The sequence below is a fragment of the Sebastes umbrosus genome, chromosome 4, assembly GCF_015220745.1.
Source record: "Sebastes umbrosus isolate fSebUmb1 chromosome 4, fSebUmb1.pri, whole genome shotgun sequence".
NCBI classification, from domain to species: domain Eukaryota; kingdom Metazoa; phylum Chordata; class Actinopteri; order Perciformes; family Sebastidae; genus Sebastes; species Sebastes umbrosus.
In genome coordinates, this window is record NC_051272.1 from 14,273,841 (window position 1) to 14,291,301 (window position 17,461).

The 17,461-nt window shown below is 42.0% G+C and overlaps 1 protein-coding gene and 1 long non-coding RNA gene across 3 annotated transcripts in view; one reads left to right on the forward strand and one right to left on the reverse strand.

The window, feature by feature from the left end:
• Positions 1 to 17,461, forward strand: part of fam107b (family with sequence similarity 107 member B) — a 21,653-nt gene continuing 4,192 nt past the window's right edge. Inside the window, exons 1-2 of one of the 2 annotated variants that reach the window (XM_037768766.1) lie at positions 1 to 232; positions 16,108 to 16,279. In XM_037768766.1, the coding sequence (XP_037624694.1) occupies positions 16,152 to 16,279 (128 nt within the window). In that variant the 5' untranslated portion in view covers positions 1 to 232; positions 16,108 to 16,151. Of the gene's footprint in view, positions 233 to 14,704; positions 14,871 to 16,107; positions 16,280 to 17,461 lie in introns of those variants that run through there. The other variant, XM_037768765.1, reaches the window with a different exon arrangement.
• Positions 4,711 to 17,461, reverse strand: part of LOC119487701 — a 22,347-nt gene continuing 9,596 nt past the window's right edge. The window contains exons 2-3 of the long non-coding RNA XR_005206765.1: positions 8,485 to 8,488; positions 4,711 to 4,722 (exon numbers count right to left, since the gene is read on the reverse strand). This is a non-coding gene — a long non-coding RNA (uncharacterized LOC119487701). The remainder of the gene's footprint in view (positions 4,723 to 8,484; positions 8,489 to 17,461) is intronic.

Here is a 17,461-nt window from a genome sequence, read left to right on the forward strand (position 1 = left end):
TTTACATTTTCTATGGGTCCTGACTGAGAGTGTGTGAGTGTGTGTGAGTGTGTGTGTGTGTGTGTTCCAGCTATTGAGCAGTTTCTCTAAAGCAAGCAGAGTCTCAGCAGACAGACACACCTCAGAGCAGAGAAGAAGAAGTGGAGACGCACTGATGTGGCCTCAACCACTTTGTCATTTTTAAATATTAAACAAGTCGAGTTGGAGAAGTCGCGTCGGGGTTGACTTTGAGGTAGGTGTGTGCGTCTGGAGCGCCTGTGTTTTTCTCTTTCACTAACAAAAGCTGCACGTTTTAAACTGGACTGTCTGCAGAGGAAAGCAGCAGGTTTTAGGTTGAAAAACAAACAACTGGAAAGTAAAAGAAAAAAGCCGAGGAGAGAGAGAGAATGAGATTGCAAAAAAAAAACACAAACTCTTGTTTCATTGTCTGCTCTTTTGTTGCGGCGCATGACTGTAGCCGACGGGACAGTGGAGAACAAACACGTTGAGGTTGTTGTACAGCATGTACAGACTACAGGCAGGTTTACTTTAGAGCACTAGACTGATACTATTCAGGATCTACTCTGGGAGAAGAATAGTAGAAGACCGGAGTCAGGTTTTATTGTTCCTAGTGTGTCTGAGGAGATGTTATGGGTGCTTATGTTCACAGTTGTACACAATTATTCTAAAAAAAATAATGTTTTTTTTAAGCCAAATCAAGATTATTCATCCATCCCAAAAATCACTTGTGTGCCTCAGAGAGCTTTACAATCTCTTTTTGATATTTCTTATTTTGTCATCATAGTCCATTGATAATCTTAAATCTTGAAATGAGGCCCATTTTGTGAGAGCATCAGAATATATTTGTGATTTTATGATGAGCTGTATCTGAGTTCATCCTGTGTGAGTAAGACTGTGCATGTGTACAGCAATGACTACTACATGCTTTCTGTCTGCGTCAAAGAAGCACATGGCTTCAGTCAGAGCAGAGTTGACAGACACACTGGCCTGTGCTGTCATCAGGGCGCATATACAACCAACTGTCATGTGAAGAAGAGGTGCATGTGTTACTTCTATGATGTGGCAGTAAGAAGACTTAAAGCTGCAGTGGGTAGAAATGGAACAAATACGATTTAAGTTATTTTTGTAAAATGGTCACTTTATCCTGACAGTAGTGCATGAGATAGGTAATCTTAAAAAAAAACCAACATGTACCTCGGTGTCCTCCCGGTTACCTACGGTGTCCTTTGGTGCTCCTAATGGCATCTCCAAGATTTCACAGACCGCAGGAAAACGACCAATCAGAGCTGAGCTGAAGCCTGCCGTCTCTGAGCAGCTGTCAATCACTCACAAACTCCGATCAAACGGTCAAACTAGGCAGTGCTGATCCAATATGAATCAATAGTCTGTTACTGTAAGGCCTATTTCTGGCCTCAAATGTTTTCAGCAACATCTTGTAAAATGAGAATGTTTGTGACCCGGCAGCCATGTTGAGATCAGTTGAAGAAATACCAAGCAACGCCCATCAGCCGGAGCAAACTTTCTAATTTTACAGCTCAACAGTACACTACAAGATGTTTCTGAAAACATTTCAGGTGAGAAATAGGCATTACAGTAACAGAATATTGATTCATATTTGATCAGCGCTGCCTAATTTGACTGTTTGATTGGAGTTCTTGAGTGATTGGCAGCTGCCTCCGTTGAATGAACAGCCAATAGGAATGCTCTCTCTCTGAAATGACCTGTGATTGGCCAAAGTCTCCCGTCACGGGCTAGATATTTTAAAGCCTGTAAACAGAGTTGGAGGTGCAGAAGTCTCTCTCAGAACACTTGAATTACAAAATGCTGAAAGTTTATTATGGATTTTTTTTGCCCAATCATGCCAAAAACATTCTGCCTACTGCAGCTTTAAACTTACGGCATTTCTTTTTCACAATGCCTTATATATACTTTGTTAAAAAGCCTCAGAGGGTGGCTGTCAAACTTTAACAGTTAAACAAACAGGGCTGAACCGAGCCAATGTGTTTGTGTGTGTGTTTGCTGGGTGGTGGCGCAATAGCAGCCTGGCGAATGCGACTGACATGTGAAGTAACTGTGGTTCATCAGGTGAGAGGAGAAGTGACAAAAGCAGGTGGTATGAATGAAGGATGTTATACTTTCTAGGTGCAGAGCTTTCAAGAGTGTACGTGTGTGTGTAGGGAGGGGAAAGTTTCTTGCACATGTGTTAGTCATTTAGGGGGGAGTTTGCTAAACGATTTACATCTGTTTTCTGATCTTTGAACCCCCTCCTTCCCTCCTGTTTCTCTTGCCTCTCTTGCTGTCTTCTGTTTCCCGTAAGCGCTGATGCTGTCACTGTGTGCGAGTACGTGTGGTGGGTGTTACAACTGGAATGCTCTCTGCTCCATTATTATTGCACTCAAAGGAATTTAGATATCTGAATGAAATGTCTAAGTTTCCATCCTATAATAGCACGTGTCCATTAGTGGTTCTCGGTGCGTTTCTCAGCTGTATCATTATAGAATCTGAGTCCATGTCAAGGACTCAGTCTGACCTCAAGAAAAGCAAGGTATTTGGGTCTGGAATGGGCGTGTGTGTGTGTCCAGGAGGGGGTAACTGGCAGCCACATGTGTGTTGACAGTATTATCTGCCACAGTCCTGCTGGTCGGTCTGTCTGTGGGCACAAAATCTTCATTACTCAGCAGAACGCGCTGATCCTTTAGATCCACACTGCATTGCTGTGTGTGTGTGTTTCATGATCAGGCTCCGTTACTAGACGTTTTGTTCACTCGCGGTGAAAGACTACCTTGTAGCAAATGTTTTTAAATCTTTTCCCCTGTAATGAGCCATGTAAACATAGAGGAAGGTTTCAGAGGGACTCCGTACTGAGAGTGGAGTCCTGGTGGTTTTAGCAAACCCGTTTCCACTCTGTCCACTTCCAGCCTGCAGGGATACTTTGATTTGTGCAGTGTTTTGTTCCCTTGTCCATGATTTAAAATTATGAGCATATGGCTGGGTATTGTTTTTCTTTTTACAAATTTGTCAATGCTATACTTGCTTATGAAACAACACTTTTTTCAATACTTTACTTTTGATGCTGAATCATCTTTTCTTACTTCTAACTTTTAACCAAACAAATGCAGTAGCGTTCAATGTTGTCTTGACACAAACACATACAAGCCGAGCTGGGACTTTGCCAAATTCAAACAGCGTACAGTAGGATATCTAATAAAAAAATATTGGTGCCTTCAAATGAAGCTCGTGTTTACATGTAAACACGAGCTCACAAGTTTCAGAATCGTGAGAACATGGCTTGAAAATTTGGCTTTCGGACATTTTATAAACCAAACAACTAATCAACTAATAATAGAAAATAATCTACAGATTACTCGACAATGAAAATAATCGTTGGTTTACAGCCCTAGACTAAACATTTCCAGAGGAGAAACCCTGAAGATCTGAAAGAGCATTTGATGCTATTGGCACTTAACTTAATACCCAGTGCTGCCAACACATTCCAGTCAGCATTGCAGCCTTATATGAGCATGGGTATCATTAGTGGGCATTTATTAATCTAATAAATAGGTGCTTGGTTTATAATCTGTTATGCCAGTTTTTGAAAGACACTGGATGCTCTACTGTCCCTCTCCATGCAGGCTGAATGAATTATTATGATGCAATGAACACACAAGTGATGCAATCACAGAAACCTACAACAGGACAAAGGATCTGTTTACACTGTGCTGTGGTTTTGTTGCCATGGTTTTAGATTATGATGTCACGATTTAGGTATTAAGTTTCCAGAGAGAAAGCTGGTGTTGGTGTATGTGTGGAACATGGTGTTGTGTGTCAGTTCATATAAAAGTCAGACATGTTCCAGCTTGACTTACATGTATTTGAGCAGGCTCAGGACTTGATGTTGATTTAAGATAAGATATACGTACCAAAGACTAAAACAGAGACACGCACACACACACCTACAGATACTCAGCTTCTCAAAGAATCCCATTGATTTTCCTGCTGTTATGCTGGAGCTTCAATCACAATAAAGCACCATTACTGTGCCGACCACTTTGCGTAGTCTTGGAGAATGGATGACACACACGGACGCACGCACACAGACTCTAAATGCCTTCCTCCTTGCTGCTTGTTATAGGTTGAAGTATAGAGAGATCGGGAGTCTGAGCTGCATGAATTGGATTAAGCTCTTTGTAAGTCAGTATCAAGATATATGATCCTGTCTTATTACAAACACAAACAGGAACATACGCCCACAGAGTCACAGAGACACTTCTTTCTGTTACAGCCTGAAGGCTTTCAGAATGTATACAGGGAAGTTTCACGAGACAATGAAACCACATGATTGCTATCCCAACTAAAAATATGCATGTATACAGTGTGTATTTTGAGTAATGTCAAGCATAGAATCAGAGAGAACAAAGACACTTCATTTGGCCTGCTTTTGGACACCTGGTTGCCTCATTATACATGTGCGTTCTTGCACGATCAGCTTGCACCCCCGTGTGTGTGTGTGTCTGGCTAACTGTAGATTGTCTGGTTGCCCAAGGTAACAGTTGTTATTGGGGTTTTCTCTACCAGCATGTAAACAAAGGAGAACCTCCCAAATCCTCCCCGGTGTGCCCCCCAGCCAATGAGCATTGAGCTCCCAGCTGGGCTCAGCCAGTAGACGGCGAGGAGGGGCGTCACTCTGACTCCATGAGGAAAAAGCAGCAGTGAAGCACAAAGCTTTGAATCTGGAACTGGAACAGACAGCAGAGCCATAACAAAGACTCCTCCTTTTTATGACTGAGCGGCAACTTCACACTGCTGAGCCAGACAAACCGGCTGCGGCTTTTTAACTATACGGCTTTTACGCCACTGAGGAGACAGATATTGGAGCTGTGTTTAAAAGGGAGATGTGTGTGTGTGTGTGTGAGGAGGAATGTGCAGTATATGTTTACATGTCAGTGAGGAGGAGCCACATGAAACATGCTTGTGCTCCGTCTGTAATTTGTCTTCTCAGGGTGTGTCTATGTCGCAAAATCATCTGGATTCTGTGCGTCTGTCTCAGTCCACCTGTTCTCATGAGGCCTATACATATACATACAGGACCATGTGTCAGTGTCAGCTGTGAGAGAGTATAGACCAGCCCTTTGTATTTGACTGACAGGTGTGACCCCCCCGTCACCAATTATTCAGGACATGTGTTCAGAATTTGGTGCGAGTAAGCACTTTGATTTTAACCTTTTTAAAGGATGGCGTGCATCCAAATGTTTCTGTCACTCAAAGATGTCAGTGTGTGAATATAGTGGTGCCTTCAAATGTGGTGGTGTTGACCATGTTCACTAGAAGAGTCCATATGAACGCTATCCTCTTGTCGTCTTCACCACCTTGTTAGTGGAAAGTTTCTGAAAGCTCTGAGTTTCCGAGTTGTGATGTGTTTTTTGAAGTTGTCAGAAATGGCGGAGGCCTTGGAAGTTAATCGTTCGGTGCATAATAAGTTAATATATTGTAATTTTAGTGTATATTGTTTTTCTTCATGATTTTATAATATGTCTGAGGAAAATGTTGATATTCCCAACAGCCTCATCTTCTTCCTCTGTCATCTTACCCACTTGCTAGCTTGCTCAATTATTAGCCTCTGTGGCTTCTAGACACTGACAGTAACGTTATTGCCGTTGCTTAGCAGAGGCGTTCTCACGACTTAACCACTTGAACGCCACGCATATCATGTACTTGACTTTCCATGTTGTAAACCCGAGCTCACGAGTTTCATTTGAAAGCGCCATAGGTCTCTGGCTATGTGTGTGTGTGTGTGTGTGTGTGTGTGTGTGTGTGTGTGTGTGTGTGTGTGTGTGTGTGTGTGTGTGTGTGTGTGTGTGTGTGTGTGTGTGTGTGTGTGTGTGTGTGTGTGTGTGTGTGTGTGTGTGTGTGTGTGTGTGTGTGTGTGTGTGTGTGTGTATGTGCCCCTACATGTATATGCTTTTGTGTGCCCGAAGCAATAATCACTTTGCAGGTTCATCACATTCCCACAGCGTGACTCAAAAGTGGTGTCTGTGCCTTTTCAGTCCACCCCATTCATTCTGTAATCTGCCTCAGCCCCGGGCTCACAACGTGTGGCAACAGGACCGTGCATGAGGCGCCGCATTAAATAACTTCAGTCAGTGTTGGACACAAACTGTCAACACAGCAGGCATGTTCAAATTCAAAGGAGGGACATCACAGATTAACATGATCGGTTTGTGCAACATCATCTTAACAATAAAAGATGTCAGTTACTCTTCATCCAAACCGTTGGGGCATGTCAACTAACAGATGTGGATGCTTGGTCACGTTGTAATCAACTCTTAAAAGCCAGATATGGAAGCAGTCAGATGAGAACAAATGTGGTGGTTATCCCACAGACACGAAAAGGGATGGAAAGTAACAGAGACACAGATTTGAAGAACTACAGCCACAAGAGACGACCGTTTCCAAGCCAAAATCACAACACTGGGATTCTGACCAGACCCCGGAATCACATTAACATTGTACATATAATCGCTGTCAAAGTGATAAATATGCTGGGTTTTTTTTCACTTTTTAAAAATGGAGAACAAGAACTTGCTTGTGCAAAACATTGACATGAGAAGTAGAGTTACAAAATTACAATGTAAGTTGCACAACAAAGGCCTTTGTGTAATGGGAAGGTTTAACCTTTAGTGCAGGACTTTTACATATAAATGAACATCCGTTACATTCAAGCCCTGGCCAGACAAGTTCTCTCAATGCTGATTAAGCTTAAGCTCTCTGTATTTCGCAGTTTACCGGGGTTGTGGTCTCTGGTGTATGTGGTGACTTTCCCGCGCTGGTGCACCGGGGATGCGTTTTTCAAGGTCCAGACACACCAAGCCGACATCAAAGAACTAGCGGCGATGAAGGCCGACTGTTGCGTCCCCTCACATCGCCTTTGTCTTGGCTGACAAGTTGCATTTGAACACACTGCAAAGACTACAGCCAACGGCCTTTTACCACGTACGTTCTGCGCCTGCGTGAGAGGAAATAATTCTCCACACCAGCAGGCGCCAGTAGTCTGTTTTCAAAAAGGGAAACTGGAAGACCTAGTACGCCAGATACACAAGCTGTTGTTATGATACGTACATGAAACAAAGTGGCATTTGCTGACCATTAAGGCGAAAACTATGGCGGAAAATCCTAAGAAGCGTCTAAGAAAAGTTCCTGGAGTGGATGCTCCAGATTTAAAAAAAAAACTGCGTTCAGAGGAAGGATTAAAGTCAAAAAAAGAAAGCGATCGACGGCGAGGACAAACACTCCTACGAGCGGGAGAGATGCGGCGAGCTCACCTGCAAGCATACGCGTCAACAGTGTTTGTGTAATTACTCTCACTGCCACAAGAGGAAGACAAAAGTTCCACACTCCAGCAACAGTAAACAGTAAATACGGATTGTTTAAATTTGTTTTTAAAGATAACTATGAAATGGTAACACTGTTTCGGCCCTGAGGAATTATCAGTCCAGGTCTAACTAGAGAAAAAGGTTATTGGGATTACTCAAACTGCAAGTGAAGACAAAAACAGTGTTTACAGTAAACACTGGGTAGCCAGAGAGATGATATAACTCCTGGCTGCCAGGCGCAGTAATGAGTTTGGGTGTTTACTTTTCATCATGACAGTCTATAGAGCCGCCTAGTTCTCCCTTAATGACATCAGGGTTTTTAACATCCACACACACATACAGTACTGCACATAGCAGCTCTCGCCTCCCTCACATGATGCACTATGTGTTATATTATCCTTTCATTGTGTGGGCGTTAGTGCATGGGTGCGCATCTGTGCTTTATGAACCCTAAAACCCCGACTGTACATTCCCATAGCCCCGCGTCTCCCCAGTGACATCATCATCATATTGTGGAAGCGGGGCGGGTGCTTTCGGAGGTCAGTACACGATGAGGCCCCAGAATTCCCCAGCCCCTCTTCGTCCTCTGCTCCAGACCCCCACTCCAAGGCAGGAAATACAAAACAGATCCCAACCCCCAAACTCCCAAGCATTTCCCTCTTAATCTCTGTTTTTCTTTGTTTCTCCCTCAGATCATCTCATAATTCAGTCCTCTTTAGCCAAATGCTCTGAATGTTCGATGCATTTGTAGTCTAAATGCACTCGATTAAGATCACATCTTTATTTGCTACTCACGCTATCATCCTCTCTAGTAACTATTAATTTGAGCTATTTACTCAATTGAAACTGAAACTATTGATAGCAGTGTGTACAGACAGAAATGTGTTCATGCTCCTGACAGTGTTCCTGTTTTGTCATGTTATTGGCTGCCTTCAGGTCAGTTGTTCCTGAGGGGAACTCACCCATCATGTTGTTTACACATACAGCACTAGACTGAAAACAAATGCTGTGGGTATGTGGGCTGGATTTTACACTGACTTTGAATGCGTTTATAAGTGCGAGTGACAGGAAAGTGTGTGTCTCTATTGTGCTTTGGAAATATGCGCACATGTACGTCACTGCGCTGCCCAGCATGATTTATGTGTCGTCACGGGGGAGGCTTGTAAATGACCACGTACACACAGGGCCTTTCCGGGAAATGAGCTCATTGTCACCACTAGGCCCCCCCAACTCTCTGCTTCTCCCTCACTTTCTCTATCACTTTCTCCCTCACACAAACACACCCCTGCTCTCCCTCCCCCATCCCCCCCACAGCTGTCAGTTAAATGCTCATCTATCTGTGTGCTTTAATTAGAGCCACCTCCCCTATTTATGTCTGAATGGCTGCTTCATTAACAGAAATGCTAGGAGACGCACACTCAGATCTGTACAGCTTGTAACATGCAGTGAGAGGGGGGGGGGGGAGGAAAGGGTGTGTGCATGTGAGAGAAAGAACGGGGTGTGGGGGATGCTTTAGGGGTATTGATGACGCAATTTCCCCTGGGGGGTGGACCTCCCATCTGCGAGACAGGATCTAGCCAAAAAAAAGACTCGGAGAGAGTGAATAACAAGAACTATATGGGACAAGAGGAAGAATTAGAGAGTGGATGGTAAATTAAGTGTCTAGGAAATGTTACATATTTTTCTTCAGTGTTACATGAAATGATGCTGCGAGTGTGATTCAAAGCCAGCTGATGTTGTTTTTTTCTTCACATATGTATGCATTAGGGCTGTCAATCGATTAAAAATATCTAATCACGATTAATCGCATGATTGTCCATAGTTAATCGCGTTAAATCACACATTTTTTTTTTAATGTTCAAAATGTACCTTAAAGTGTTTAATACTCTTGTCAACATGGGAGTGAGCAAATATGCTTACTTTATGCAAATATATGTAAATATTTATTATTGGAAATTAATTAACGACACAAAACAATAACAAATATTGTCCAGAAACCCTCACAGGTACTGCATTTAGCATAAAAAATATGCTCAAATCATAACATGGCAAACTCAAGCCCAAAAGGCAACAACGGCGGTCAGTATGCTGACTCGACTATGACTTGCACCAAACTGCATGTGATTATCATAAAGTGGTCATGTCTGTAAAGGGGAGACTCGTGGGTACCCATAGAACCCATTTTCATTCACATATCTTGAGGTCAAAGGTCAAGGGACCCCTTTGAAAATGGCCATGCCAGTTTTTCCTCGTCAAAATTTAGCGCAAGTTTGGAGCGATATTTAGCCTCCTTCCCAACAAGCTAGTATGACATGAATTCCTTAGGTTTTCTAGTTTCATATGATACCAGTATCTTCACTCTAGCTTTAAAACTGAGCCCGCTACGACCTAAAAAACGCAGGTTGTGAAATTAGTGTGAAATTTGCGTTAACTAGTTGTTATTCCGTTAACTTTGAAAGCCTTAGTATGCATCTATGATCAGAATATGGGCAATTTAAACTTTGTGTTGAGTTTCTTTTGGTGCGTCAGCTCTTCAAAACTGCAGCTAACATCAAGGAAATATACAAAGGCCAAAATCATATTAAGTCTAGTTTAGTATTCATTCTCATGGAATTGCTCTTTGAGCTTCCTATTAACCAATGAAAAACACCCATGAGTCAAGTCCCTTTTTCATGTCGGTGTCCGTGATCAGCAGATGTCAAACCGGATGCTAAAATGCTGATCAATCCGTTTTCATAAGCCTGACCCCTGCGTACCGTTGTGCAGGATACTGTGGAAAACAAATCCTTGCTGGCTGATGGTGGAGTGGGTGTGGTCAGCCATGTGTTCACAGCCAATGACAGCTAACGGCCCAACCCCACTCTGTGCAGAGCTCTAGATGGTTTGTGCCTGTATCCTGGAGGAAGACAGAGGGGTCAGATGGTGAAGCAGGCCACCAGCTGCTCTCCTCGCCTTCATTTTCTCTGTCTTTCGAGGATGCAGCGGGAAGAAGGCCACTGTTGACTCATGAGAGCTCAACCATGTCTGTTTTGTTTTTTTTACCCAGTCTGTCCCTCTTGGCATTGATCCCAACATAAAGTTATCGACCTCTTTCTTTCTGAAATTGTTCCTCTTTCCTGTAACATTCACAGTGTTGTTTGTCTGCTTCCGAGCAGTGAAACAAATAAGAAGCGCTGATAATGGCCAATTTAGGTTCTCCGACCCAATCTCCCATCGTTAGTCTTTCTGCCCATCTGTGCTCTTCACTGTTGGGTTAGACAAGAAAGAATGCTGCTTTTCATGCATAGATTTCAGTCTCTTTAGCTGCTAAATCCTCCTGCTATGTTTAGCAGCTGGTCTTGTCTACAGTTTGGTGCTGAGCAGGTAGCATACAGTGGGTTTATCTGAGCTTTTTCGCTGCTATAAGAACGGTGAGAGGGAACCAAAACGCTAAAGTTGTAGGCTGGAAAACAAAAACGGTGAGCTGAAAGAACTTATAAAGCTCCGTCAAGTTGAGGTGAACTGCACAGTCGGGTGATAATTCTCCGTGGGTTCGTCACATAGACTGTATATAAGAAGTGGACGTAGTCACCGTGACATCACCCATTGGTTTATTGACTTCCATTTTGAAGCCTTGAGTTCGACATTTGTGCCATGTTGTTTTTTTGCAACCAGAAGTGACACGAGATGGTGGAGCTAAATACAACTGAACGCTGAATAAGACATTTTCAGGCGACCATAAAGGTAATAATTAATTTTGATGAACTGAAAACACACTGTGAAAGGGTTAAAGTTGTAAGACAAAAACACAGAAAACACTCAGACCGGACAACGCTGTAGTAACGACCTGTCAATCACAAGGTAGCCACGCCCTAAAGCATACCCTATTTTATGGTCTACTTGACTCTAGATGGGACCATAATTTACTAAATGAACATCATGCTGTATTGAAGAAGACTTGAAACTAGTGATTGAGACCATAAACTCGTGTTTACAATGTTTACTGAGGTAATAAATCAAGTGAGAATTAGGGTCATTTCCTCATAGACTTCTATACAATCAGACTTGCAAGTTGCAATGCAAGTTTAAGGCACTTCCACATTGGCTTCATTTTTCAGACCAAGAGGTAGCCCACTGGTTCGTCACTACGAGCGCCACCTTTCACATTACACATTTGATCTATTGTTATAAAAACATTGCTTACAGCCGCTTTAACGCTGTTTTTGAGGAGTGTATTTCGGTTGTTGTAAGTCTCATTGGAAGGCTTAAGATGTCGGTATCGGTTGGCAGCAGCTACTTCCTGTCCCTGATGCTGTGTCACTAAATGCAGTGTGGGTGATGGCAGGTCTCCATGGCGACTTAGAGAAGATGACGGTTGAGGGGGGAAATTGAGAAATGAGTCCGTATTATGAATGTAAGTCTTTGTGCGTGCTCATATAGCGGAGCTGGCCGCGGTGATGCAATCAGTTGGCACAGTGCAGGCACTCTTATCCTTCTCTTATCAATCTGTCAGCTCTAATGCAACCTGCCACTTAGGGGGTACACTTTCACTTTCACACACACACACACACACACAAACACACACACACACACACACACACACACACAGCGACTACCGCAAACATGTTTATCACAACTCATTTATCCAATTACTCCCTTTTTTTTAAAACCTTAAAAGAGACACTTTCTTTTCACAGTTATACAAAAGACAAGTATGAGTGTGAGCATGATATATTATTCAAAACGTTTCAGCCTCTATGTAGATTTAACATTCTGTGCTACTTTCTTAGCTTTCTTTTGGCATTTGTCTTGCATGATTGATCGCATATTTCCTGTAGCTGGCAGATTAAAAAATGTGACATTTCACAGCATATGAGATCACAGTCATATGGTCATAAGGATGACGGGGAGAGAGTGAAGTAAACAGAGGAAAGCTGTCTTCAACTCGCCAACTCCCTCTTCTCCTATCCTAGACTCTCCTCTGCTCTGACCCAGTTTCGCTCCTTTCTTTTCCATTGTTTTCACCAACTTCCTTCTCATTTTATCCCTAAATGCTTGGACATTTTGAATACTCTAAATGATGCGCTCTTTATCTTGGACATCTTGGAGTTTCAGGTCTTTTAGAGGCTCATTATCTGTGTGTATGTGTGTGTGTGTGTGTTTGCCTGTTGTCTGTGGGGTGTGTTTCCAAAACCAATAAACAAACTGTTTTAATGGGATTCCTGGAACAGCAGGAAGTGTTGTCCTGAAAACTGTGTACCGTTATCCACACACCAACATGCTTGGAGGGTTTTGTTGCACAATGTTGTAGATATCAACACATACTACTGCATGTGTGTATACAGTATATGTGTGTGTGTTTGTTACAGTACTGAAACCCACATATAGCAAGACACATGTAGAAGGACAGATCTTCAGGCACAACTATGCGTTAAACCTGCAGTAGGCAGAATGTTTTTGGCATCATTTGGCAAAAAATCCATAATAACCTTTCAGCATATTGTAATTCAAGTGTTCTGAGAGAAAACTAAACTTCTGCACCTCCTCATGGCTCTGTTTTCAGGCTTTAGAAAAGGCATTACAGTAACAGACTACCGATTCATAGTTGATCAGCGCTGCCTAGTTTGACCATTTGATCGGAGTTTGCGAGTGATTGACAGCTGCTCAGAGACGGCAGAGCTCCAGCTCGGCTCTGATTGGTTGCTTTCCTCCGTTCTGTGAAATCTTGCAGATGCCATTAGGAGCACCGGAGGACACAGAGACACATGATTTTTTTCAGATTACCTGTCTCATTCACTACTGTCAGGATATAGTGACCGTTTTAAAAAAATAACTTTTTAAAATCATATTTGCTCCAATTCTACCTACTGCTGCATTAAAAGCAGACCACATTGGAACATGTTAACTCGGCTATCTACTGTATATTGCTCTTTAGGTGTTGGACTTTTAACTGATAGTGAAACATGTTATCTATATAGCTTTCAAGTAAAATGAGAAGGCATTGACTATAACATGCAGAGCTACCAGTGATAAAGCAGAATTTAAGGGTCTCCAGGGCTCCAATTTGAGGTTGCAGGTCCCTTTTGAACTCCCTATGTCACTTCCCCTCTCCCTCGGGGTTCAGAGGAAGTCGGAGCAGATGTGTTAAGCTAACGGACACTTTGACAACACTGCCAGTCTGTAAGTTCCTCTACCCCCTACTGCCGGCTTTAACAGAAACCACCTTTGATGTACACAGCACGTGTGTGCTCGCACACAGCTCCCCCTCCGAATACAGCCACAAGCTGTTCTGCCCACCTCTGCCGTCTCACATGCACAAACACTGTCACCGTGTTCTGCACCGTGTCTGGCAAACATTATCGGCAGTGATGTAGCATGTGGATGGAAATCCTTGTTAACTAAACTGGTAAAAAAAAATGTCTTCATTTTTAGGTTCATGAATATTTTTCTTTTCTAAACTTGACCCTAAACTTGTGTCACTTAAGATGTTGATTTTATGGATTTACTGTGTACGTTTTAAGATTTGTGTTGGCCACATGAGTTAGTAAACACATTTTTTAAAAGGTTACTAATCTGAGATTAGAAGGGATTACCCATCACTATATGAGTGTACATCACAAAAGCAGTATTTTCACATGTCAACATATTCCATTATATCCATCAAGCCTATTTATCATGTGGTATTTCTCCCTCTTTGTTCTGCAGTGAGCAGCCACTAACCATGTTTATCTTAGGCTTCTTTGTTATGTAACTGACATGGTTTAGTTTCTGGAACGCAAGAATATGGACCTCTAGTGGCGTCTTCAATTTATTACACCAATCCTCTGTGTGAATGTTTTGATTCTGACACACTCCCCCACCTTTTGTGTCTAGCACGTGCAGTGAAATGCATCTTTGGTATCACTGATGAACGTGATTGGCCCACACAGGATCCAAAACATCATCATATTTTCAGTCGCAGACAGGAGAGACTCACACACAGGCATCTGAGAACATGATTGTTTATAAATCTGAGTCATTCCTCACCGTCGGAGAAGAAATGCATGTGACTTTGTTATCTAATATCAGCTAATTTTGTGAACTATTATGCAAATTTTACTGCTATTTTGAAAGAACTCTTGTCACCAATTCTATATGGGACTATTTTATGACGAGATAAAAATCCCATGAAGTTCCATACAGTGACAAGCAAGAATATTCATTAAGCATTGAAGAATATTTAGGGGAAAATAGGTTATAAACTGTTCTTCGCCTAGAGATGATGATACGTTGAAAGTGGGAGGGAACAGAGAGAGAGAGAGAGAGAGATGGTGTGAGCGTAGCTATAAAAGAGACTCTGAACTCCAACCAGCTCAGTAGCAGACAGCTGTGCAGGACGAAGCACCTCTACTGTGTGACGCTCTGCAAACAGAACAGCGAGTTTTATTAATAGTTTTTTTTTCTTTCTGAAAAACACATTCTGGATCAAAATAGCAGAGATGACGACAATGTTCAGATACCCCGTCTTTCCTCATCTGCAGGGTGAGTTAAGCCAAGACTGCATTTTTTTGTGCATTTTCTTTTAGATAAAAGTGTCGTACTTTGCTGTTTTAGTCTTACATGTGCTAAATCAAAACTTTTATCTCTTGATGTGTTCATTTAAAAAAAAAAATCCTTATCATCTGTTATTTTAAATGGAGCATGTGAGCCGTCAGTGAGGTGAAAGTGGGAATATTTTTACTGAGCAAAGCAGACTGAGGAACAGAGGAACTTGGCTGCCATAAAAGAAACTTACTTTGATGTTATTGTACAGTATGTACCCTGTGATGAACATTGGTCAAACTTGCTTTATCACTGTTATTTCTCTAAGTGGAAGAAAAACTGTGCATACTATACTCGTGAAATACTTAATATCTTTGGTTTTGTAACGTATTAATGCAGTGTGTCCACACTTTGAGGTAGGGCTGGGCGATATGGCCAAAATCTTCTATCCCGTTATAAGTCATTTCATATCTCGATAAAGATATATATCATGATATAGACAGTTTTCTTGTAACTTAATAAATAAATAGTCTATATGAAATAACCACATGATAAAGCCTATTTTTTTTTACTCCTGTGTGAATTAAATACTCCACAAATGAAAAGTATTTTCTCATGTAATTAAGAATTTAAGTGCAAAATGATCAGATTTTCGGAGAAATTTGAGTTAGTATGTGCTTTTTATCAATTTAGACAACGTAATTGTGTATTGTGATATCTCAATATATGAGTTAATCGCGATATGATTCCATTGAAAGACGATAAATTATCGTATTGAATTATCGCCCTGCCCTATTTGGGGTTCATGAATAGGAATCACTTCGATTTTTGAGGTCATGGAAACATTGAATTGAACCTTTGGGTTACTAATGTATTTGCAACTTCTGAAATTTTTATATAACTGTGCCTGAGATATATTGACAGTACTGTTCTGATTCATGTCTTCAGTATATTGCATTAAGGTTTCTGAAAGGGGAATGAAATGTTCCTCTTCACTCAGTGTGAGCAATTGTATAATCCCATCGTCCTTCTATCACGATTCAAAATCTCTGAGCCGGTGCCAGAGGATCAGGCAGATGCTCATATCACAGTTTGAAAGGAGTGATAATAGATCCCTGAAAAAAGTTTCATTGCAACACAGATTTGAAGATTTCTGTCACCGCTGCATTTCTGCATCCGAACCCACATCATAGTGGCTTAAATGAACGTCCTTTTTCTTTTGTTTCTATTCATCCAGATCCGTGTGACCCTGGTCTATCACTGTCACCGGGGAGGAGTGTCATGGCGGAGCCCGACTACCTGGATGGAGACTGTGATGAGCTCATCAAACCCAAGAAGCTGATCAACCCGGTCAAGAACTCCCGTAATCACCAGGACCTGCACCGAGAGCTGCTCATGAACCAGAAGAGGTCAGGAGACATTCAAAATACACATTCCTCCCTTTGTCTCTTCTCTTATGTGTTTCCTTATAAACACACATGGCAATTCCTAGGTTACATATAAGGAAGTGATTCTTATTTTACAAAGTTGAATCATGGTTTATAATAGCACATAAAATCAGATTGAATGATATGATTAAAGATAATGGTTTATTAATTGATTGGATGGCAATGCTCTGTTAATGTCCTCCACTTTCTGGATCATCAGCATCTTCTTGTTTGTTTATGGCAACCATATCACGTTTGCCTCTATCCAAACCAGTTTAGACAGGGTGAAACGATACAGATCCAGGCTGATTTAGCTCCTAATGGAGGATGAGTTAATGCAGTAACCCTGCTACTTTCTTGTAATTGGTCTGATAGTATCCATGCAGACTGTACTGATGCTTCTGCGGTGTGTCACTATAGTTGACTTCACTGGTCCGTCCGACCTCCAGCAGTGGTATTATGTAAAGCTCAGGGTATAAAACTTTCATAGGGAGCTATTATATAAAACCCCAAGTGCATTCGCGTGTCAAAAATTAGTTACGTAAAGGTCACACAGATATACTGTGAACTGGGATAAACCTGGTCTGGCTGCTGATATTAATACTGGATCATATAACAGAGGATTTAATGCAGCCTGTGTGAGCATTCACGCATCAGTGTGAATAATACACATGCGTACCGGGGCCTGTGATCACCCTTTTGACACTAAATGTATTTTCTCTCACCAAACAGTGGCGGCAGCAGCTTTGTGCCTGAGCTATTAATAGCTACGTAAACACACATGCTGTTGACAGCTGTTACATCACAGCGGCGATGCTCTGTCCTAAACAGGTCAAAGAGTGAGGTGCTTTTGTTGTGATGGAGGCAGGACATTAATGAATGATGCGGGGGAAGAGGCCATACAAGAAATGTAATAAAAAATAGAAAAAAAAGAAATGCTGCAGAATATTGTTTCTAGTCGTCTAGACGGAGAATGTCCTGGAGTATCAGTGGAAGTCTGTGAGATAAATCTAGAGGGCTTTTGGGGGGATAGACTTGTTATGATTGGGCTTTCTATCGTGTACTGAAAGTATAGAAAGCTTGCCTGCATGCATAGTGGATTAGTCATGCCGATGAGAGTGGGGAGGGTGGGGTGGGTGGATGCATGGATGGATGGATGGATTG